Source organism: Camelus ferus, chromosome 9 (assembly GCF_009834535.1).
Source record: "Camelus ferus isolate YT-003-E chromosome 9, BCGSAC_Cfer_1.0, whole genome shotgun sequence".
Lineage (NCBI taxonomy): Eukaryota > Metazoa > Chordata > Mammalia > Artiodactyla > Camelidae > Camelus > Camelus ferus.
In genome coordinates, this window is record NC_045704.1 from 48,871,725 (window position 1) to 48,880,032 (window position 8,308).

Consider the following 8,308-nt stretch of genomic DNA (forward strand, 5'->3'; position numbering starts at 1 on the left):
ATAAAATTAAAAGCAATAAACACCACCATCAACCAACAGTGTGGTAAATGACTGAGGGAATAAGCACTGTGTGAAAAGATTTTGGGGAAAAAGATATTTACACAGCCTCAAAGTTCACCACCAGTTTCCATACCAATCCCAAAAAGAAAAAGGTACCTTTACAATGAAGGGAGGTGGGCAGGCACCATCTTAATAAAGTGATCAATTCAGCATCACCAATAATGAATCAAACCAACATTATATGCCCCTAATGTGATGTAGTAAGAAATACATATAATCACCTGAGTAGTAATTCTATTGAAAACATTAACATGGATATAATCAAGTAGAAAAAGATTATGGAACAAATGACAAAAAAATTAGCCCAGACTCTTAAAAAATGTCCATATCATAAAAGACCAAAAACAAAGGTGAGAAAAAATACTCTAAATTTAAGGAGACAAAAGGTAGACATAAGAAAACTTTGAGAGATGAGAGAAACTGGTATATGAACTGTATGTAAGAAAATCATATTATTCAAAATAGTAAATTTCATGGGCACAATATTAATAGTATGGATATGCAGGAAAATTTCCTCATTCTTAGATGCTACATCTTGACGTGTCATGATGCCTGCAACTTACTTTCAAATGGTTTTGCCTAAAGTACAGAGGCATATAAGAAAACACAAATGTAACCAAAGCAATATTAATTGGTGAAACTAAGTGAAAGGCATACAAGAATCCACTGTTCTCTTTTAATTTTTCTGTATGTTGGAATAGGGCAAAGGAGCAGGGGGTGGGGGGCAGGGGGAAGACAAACAAAATGAAAGACAACTTATCTCCAACGAATATGCCTGGCTTCTTCAAACTATAAACTTTCAGAATTTCAAACTGATAGTGTCCACAGGATCTTCAAAAATGGAAATTGTGTTGGTTTTTTTTTTAACTGAAGTACAACTGATTTACAACATCAGTTTTAGGTGTACAACATAAAATTGTGTTGATTTTTAACTTCCTTTCTCGAAGATTTTATTTTGTTTTTACTGAAGTATTTTACTGGCTTTATTAAAAACATTTACAAAGAAACTAAAACTTCTTAAACAGATAATGTAAGAAACTACACTATAATTACAAAATCAAGTTCACTTCACAAAGACAAAATTTATTTTCTCTTATGGCAAACAAAGATCTTACCCGTCTCCTGGGAATTGGACAGCGGATATCCGGTTGGTCACCAAAGTTCTTGTAGGTGATATAGTTTTCAGAGCAGATCAGCACTCCACTTGGACCATCTGACCCTCCGGGAACTGTCAAGATAAAATGAAATTCAGCAATGATTTGACATAACCACGAATTACAATTTAGCTTTCCATCCCTTCTCTCCTTCAGCACAACTTAAAGGTACAGTGTGCCTGACGGTGAGGAACACGGTGTTTCTTTTCCCTGATAGTTATGCTAGGGAAGAATGGAGCACAGTTTGGTAGTGATCTCAGCCTGTCCTGGTAACTGATAAAGCATCTAAATGTTTAGCTCCAAGCTCAGAACTCAGTTCTCAGACCTATAATCCAGCTGCCTACTGGACACTGACATGGATATTCCATAGCAGCTTGAAAGCGAATGTATTCATAAACAAGCACCAAGTTCCTTCCCAAACCTACTCTATCTCCTGGGTTCTCCACCTTAAAGAACACTACAATTGACCAACAGACCAAAACAGAATCCAGGTTATCATCTTTCAATTCTCTCTCCTCTGACATTGAATAGAATTCCATTGATTCTAACTCCTTAGCAGTCTTTATGCTGTGAATCTCTCCTGGTTTAGTGAAACAGCTTCTGACCAGTCTCCTGACTTAAGTCTTAATCTCCTCCATTCCGTTACCAAAATGTAAGTGATCTTTCTAAAATGTTCACCTTTAACATGTCGTTATTCTCCTGCTTAAAATCCCTCAGTAGCTCCCTCCCCACCACTACCTCTACCCAAGCCCTTTAGCTCTAATGATCCAATCACAATGAGCTTTCAGTTCAGTGAACCATGTTTTTTCCTGCATTAGGGACTTTGTGTATCCTGTTCCCTTTGCCCACAACAGAAATTCTTCCACCTCCACTGCACCTAGCTAACTCCTAACTAGTTTTCAGGTCTCAGCTGAGAGCACTTCTTTGAAAAGCTTTCTCTAACCCATTCTCTTCCTTTCCCTAGGTTAGGGACCCCTCCTTTACACTGTCATGGCATTTGGTACACTCTGGCAATTTTTTTATTACTAGTATGTGTTCACTGCTACACTCAATCTTACATGGGAGACACCACAAATATTTTTTCACCACTGCAGTCCCAAAGCCCAGTAGACTGACTCTGCACATATTGACTGTAGAGGCTCAGCAAAAATCTGTTTAATGAATGAAACTCTCATAAGTGAAAAGCAAAGTAATATGTAACAGCAAGTAACGAGAATCTGTTTTTTTTAATTCTTCTGCTTAATATGCAGTCTCTTCCTAAGGTTTAATGCTTAAAGACTAGTGCTGTCTTGTATCATTCTTCTCCAAAATCCTCCACCAACAACACACATATTTCATTTAAAACATCAATCCCAACACAAATGACTTGAAACAAAAGGGACTGAATCACTTACCCAAGCCTGATGAAATTTAGATAACCACAAATATAGTTGTTCTCCTTTAGTCTTTTCAACTGATACTGATTGTTAATGGTGAACATCTCTGAGCTCCTACGAAAATCTTACTTTGTTATGATGCATATAAAACACTCCTGAATTCGATTTACTAAAACTTAAGATTTTCATTCCCTATGGTCATAAGTATAAGCAGCCCGCAAATTTTTCTCATTACAATCCTTCCTCTTTTGGTACTAAAGTTACATTACGCTCCTAAAGTGGTACAAAAGCTTTTATTCTTTTTCTAATCTCTGGAGAAATTTAAGGTCCCTGAAAACTCTGGACCTTAAATCTTCTAAGGGAAAGAAACATTTTTTTTCCTAGTTTCTTTTTTTTTTAATTTTTTTTTTTAATTTTTGCGGGGGAGGTAACTAGGTTTATTTATTTTTACAGGAGGTACAGGGAATTGAACCCAGGACCTCCTGCATACTAAGTATGTGCTCTCCCATTTGAGCTATACCCTCCCCAGGGAAAGAAACTTTTTACTACTAATCCAATTTTTTTCAGAAATGATGGTCTATTCAGGTTCTCAATTTTTTCTTGGATCAATTTGGGTAACAGTTTTCAAAAATACTTCTATTTCATGGGGAGGGTATAGCTCAGTGGAGGGTGCATGCCTAGCATGCACGAGGTCCTGGGTTCAGTCCCCAGTTCCTCCATTAAATATATAATAAACCTGATTACCTCCCCCCACCAAAAAAATAAGTAAAAATTAAAAAAAAATTTTTTAATTTTCTATTTCATCTAGGTTTTCAAATTCATGAACAGTTTTATATTATTGGGTTTGTCCATAATGGTCTTTTCACAGACCAGGTTTTGATTTTAGTTAGAATGAAAGACTGACTACAGTCAAGACACCAAAGCAACCGACAGTAATCCATATTTCAAGCTGACTGCTCTTTCTTCCCTGCCCCGACTAGAAGATAAAAGTTAAACCACTGTATGAATGTCTAACCTAGCCAAAAGGCACTCGGGTTTACTACAAATGGATTAGTTTTCAAAGCCTATTAAGTAAAGCCTCCTAAGTTTGGGCATAAAGTGGACCAAGCAATATGGTACAGAGCAATTCTGAGAAAAGTACCTGTAATAAGGAAGTTGCCATGTTCTTCTAAAGGTTCACTGTATTTTCGGACCACATGATTTAAACCAAGGTCTAACTCATAGAAAGTAAGTGTCTGCTGGGTATTAGCTGCTGCTTCCCCAGTTGGATCATTGTCTGCTTCCTATAGATTAACAGTGGCATAAAGATTAATCAGTACCATAAAATCAAACTTTTAGGATTGACATTTGCAGCAACATGGATGGACCTGGAAGCTGTCATTCTAAGCCAGAAGGAGAAAGAAAAATACCATATATGACTCATAGTGGAATCTAAAAAAAGAAAGACACCAGTGAACTTATCTACAAAACAGAAACAGACTCACAGACGTAGTAAACAATCTCATGGTTATCAGAGAAAAACAGGGTGGGAAGGGATAAATTGGGAATTTGAGATTTGCAAATATTAAGTAGTACATATAAAATAGATAAACAAAAAGTTTCTTCTGTATAGCACAGGAAACTATATGCATTATCTTGTACTAAACCATAATGAAAAATAATGAAAAAGAATACATGTATGAACACCAGAAATTGACACAGTAAACTGTACTTCAAAAAAAAAATTTTTTTTTAATAAAAAACTTTTAGGGCTGAAAAGGGCATCAGGATTCCTCTACTTAACAAATAAGGAAGGAGAGGTCCACAGATAACAAATGGTTTGCAAAGTTCATACTACTGAGTAATGGCAGGATGGGAGCAAAACCCCAGATCTTCTATTTCTGGGACCAAGGTTAGCTCTACTAGAGAATACTGCCTTTCATTCAAGGGGAAAAATGGTATGCCCCACTCTTCACTACCTCCCAGTGACAAAATATCCCAAATACAGTTTCATCTTCTTTTTGGGCATCTTTCCCCAGTAAATACCATTTCCAAAGGGAGATTGTTCAAATCAGAACAAAGTGCTATTATATAGTCAGGTAAACCCTGAAACATTCCAAAGTACTTCAGTAGAGCATTTGAATACAGAAAAAACTTGTGAGCAAGTAAGCTAAAAGACATGTACAATGAAGAAAATCTCAGGAAAGCACCAAGGTGAGTGGAAGAAACCCAAAGGAGAGAGGGGGAGAGGAGGAAAGAGGGGGAGAGGAGGAAAGAGGGGGAGAGGAGGAAAGAGGGGGAGAGGAGAAAAACAAAGAGAGATGGATACTCCTCCATTACCTCATAATCCATTTCCAGACAAGCAAACATTGGATTTTCAAATCCCACATCTACTCCAACAACATGATACACTAAAGTGTTTGCTTTGTGGGCCTCCAGGGGAGAAGAAATGGTAAGCCGGGCTGCAGCATCTCTGTTCAAGATATACACCAATTTCTGTTTCTCAATAGCACCTGTTGTTGGTGACAAAACATAAAAAAAGACTCCAGATAATGAAAAGAGGGGCTGCAGAAAAGCTAGATTCACATCACGATTATTTTCTGAAAAATCATTAATACCCAGCACTAACTCTACAAATGTATTAACTTAGGATTTTGCTCTCATTAAAGTAGACAAGAGCGTAATTTTACCTATTCTTCCTAATAGGGATCTTAATATCCTAACTCTTCAAAACTTTTTATGACAAACTAAACAATTCATAAAATTGCCAGTTTTATTCTCTGAACTAGATCTAATGATTTTGTGACTGGTCAGAGAGGGTTGCCCTCTGGAAGCCTGATCAGATACACAATTTTCTTCAAGAGATTTATCAGAGAAGAGACATGAATGTGACTCATCACTTCAGGCTGATGAAAGCAACCATATTCATTGTCTAATAATAAAAAATCTTTCAGTGTAGTCTTTTTGCTACAGAGAAAGAATTGGAAAAACATCTATTTCCACCTAGATAAGTAAAAAAAAAGTGTGCTGTAACTCTCCCCATTGTTTTAAAAGGAAAAGCAGCTTTAAGTTAAGGAGTTAATCCAAAATAATCCAAACTTCACCCGGTTGAGTAATTTCTTGGCACAGTGACAAGAACACAACATTGTTATTCTAAACTGAGCTTCTATAAGAGTCAAAGAGTCAACAGAAAAAGGCACTCACTAATCATAACTGCTCGCCCTTTGGGATCCACAGCTAAGAACTGGCCAGGAACAATGCGGCGGCATCCACTCTTGCCAAAGGTTTCTTGGTGAATTTTTTCAAACATGTTCTTAGATGGCTGGTATTCTAGGATAACAATCCGACCTGAGTCACTGCCAACCACAATGTAGTCTTTTGTGCCACCCGTCAGCCTAAAAGCCATGAGTGAACGAATAACACCAAATACTTCCACAGTTAGTAGAGTGTGTACTTTGCCAGTGTTGGGGTCAGGGCGAAGCAACTCCAAGATCTTCCCCCGGGAAACAACAATTTCTTGTTGTTTGGTTCCTAAATTACACAAAAAATAAAGATCATGAACAGTAAGAACTAGTCCAAAAAGTAATCTGGATGGATCAAAATGACACTAAAGATAAATATAATTAAATGAGTTGGGGGCTTAGTATTTTAAGTTAATTTATTCTACTTTAAAAGGTAATTTTCCTAGAATTTAAATCATCTAACAGTGGTATCAAAGAAAAACTTTCCAAAATGGTCACAAGCTATATGGTATTTAACTTCCTTTTTATTTTTCTAAGATTTGTCCTCGATCTGCATAATTAGGAGTTGCCTATAAACGTTAACACAGATTGTTTAGCTTCATAAAATTTAAAATTTCCATATGCTCCGTGTAGCCCACCTTTAAGGGTACTGTTCTAAGAAATCGTATTAACTTTTTGTGAACTTTGATATTGGATCTCACAGAATTTTTAACACTGCCATCTCATAATGTATTATGTTTACTTCTAAACTCACTCCTAAAAAATTCACTTGCTTTCATAACTGCAGTCAGCACCTACAAATACGTAACAGCCAACTTGTCCAGATTTCTCCCTGCTATATAATTCCACATGGGTAAGCTGTCATCAACTTTAAACTAAATATTTAAAATAACTAAGTTCCTCCTTTGCCAAACACCTTCTCTGGTCTCAAGTAACCTGCTATAAATGTTACTGTCATTTTCTCTGCCACTCAGGCTGCAAACTCATATTCTTCTTTCTTTCTATCCTCACTGCCCTAGCACAGGTATTCACTAATGCCTAAATGGCTTCTTATCCTATCTATATCCATTGCACTGTCTGATGATTAAAATTTCTTCCCTGTAATTTGTTTTAGAAATAAAAGTTTACATTTTGAAAAGCAAGTTGAAGCATAAACCTAGTAATATTAAAAAATGTTAAAAAAAAAAATTAAACTCAGTAACTGAAGGACTTACCAGAGAAGTTGCCATGAATGGCAAAGCTGATGCCAGTGGCTCGCTGCAAGGTCAAATTGTACAGGAACATGGTCGCATTAACACTGAGTCACCCACAACTCCACAATCCAGGTCTTAGTTCTATCAAGTCAAAGCAATCTAAGAGTACATAAAAGCAGAAAAACATCAGCTGTGAAAATGTTATTTTAACAGACATTTTTATTCTTGTATGGGAACTTCTGGATAAAGGCAGTAGAATCAATAGAGTAAGAGGAACAACATATTTATAATTAGTGCCTTCTATTTGCCAGGTACTAATGCCATTTACTCTGCTTTTCTCACAAGAAACCTATTAAGCACTCAATATTACACTAGTTTTATAGATGAGCCGGTGATTGCCCTCCACCCCTTCTCCAAGGGCCAAAAGAACACCACCGTATTTAAACTCCGCAAAGTCTTCAAGACAGGTATTGTCCCCACTCTGCAAATGATAAAACTGAGGATCAGAGAAGGAAATAACTTGCCCAAGTACCAAAACACAAATACAAAACAAGGCCGTGGTTCTAAAAGCTGTTTTCGTTTACACGTTTAACACTCTCGACCTTTCCACCTTACCGTCAGTGTGTCGTTTACTTTCTCCGGGGGAGGGGGGTCTCTCCTGCCCCTTCTCAAACCTCCCTCAGGGTCTAAAACCTATGCAGTCTCTAGAACGCTTATTTTGAGCTAGGCCTTGTTCCCACACTGTGAACAGAAGCGGGAGACGATTCCCTAAAGCCGCCCCAAACATTCCCCTCCACCACCTCCTCGTCCTTTGCCCGTACCTCTCGGGCCTAAGCTGCCTCAAAAACCCCTACCAAAGCCTCGGCGCACCCTCCTACATGGCCGCTTTCCGCCTCCCTGGACTCAGGGAAGCAGGGAAGCTGTTTCTTTACCCTGCAGCCGGGAGGATGGAGTAGATATCCTACAGATTCTGAGTTCCTTTAAGACCTAGGCAACCGCCAGTGCCACTCTGCCGGCGTCCGCCATTAAGTCCTAAGACAGAAACCTTCCGGTTGGCGCGCGACGGAAAAAGTCCCCGACCGGCGCCTGAAGAATGTATATATAATTTTTTAACGCTTCTATTTGGCTTCCACGCCACATTAAAAATTACTCAAACATACTTTATGATCGTCACTTTTTCCAGGAGAATATAAAATGAATAGACCCTTTTAAGTAGACTTTTAAAAATTATAAACTCATTGGGCACTTCCGTGGGCAGCCCCAAAGACGTGGCGCGCCAACGAGGAGGGGGCCTCGTCGGGCCG

At 38.0% G+C, this 8,308-nt stretch overlaps 1 protein-coding gene and 1 non-coding gene across 4 annotated transcripts in view; both read right to left on the minus strand.

Moving 5' to 3' along the window:
• SF3B3 (splicing factor 3b subunit 3) overlaps positions 1 to 8,056 on the minus strand; it is a 44,046-nt gene extending 35,990 nt beyond the window's left edge. Inside the window, exons 1-6 of one of the 3 annotated variants that reach the window (XM_006172727.2) lie at positions 7,937 to 8,056; positions 7,026 to 7,163; positions 5,774 to 6,100; positions 4,910 to 5,082; positions 3,732 to 3,873; positions 1,176 to 1,288 (exon numbers count right to left, since the gene is read on the minus strand). In XM_006172727.2, the coding sequence (XP_006172789.1) occupies positions 1,176 to 1,288; positions 3,732 to 3,873; positions 4,910 to 5,082; positions 5,774 to 6,100; positions 7,026 to 7,095 (825 nt within the window). In that variant the 5' untranslated portion in view covers positions 7,096 to 7,163; positions 7,937 to 8,056. Of the gene's footprint in view, positions 1 to 1,175; positions 1,289 to 3,731; positions 3,874 to 4,909; positions 5,083 to 5,773; positions 6,101 to 7,025; positions 7,164 to 7,825; positions 7,845 to 7,936 lie in introns of those variants that run through there. The other 2 variants (XM_014551383.2, XM_032486702.1) reach the window with 2 other exon arrangements.
• LOC116666148 lies at positions 5,401 to 5,478 on the minus strand. Its single transcript, XR_004322997.1, has one exon. It is a non-coding gene; the product is annotated as a small nucleolar RNA SNORD111 (small nucleolar RNA).
• Positions 8,057 to 8,308: the final 252 nt, after the last annotated feature.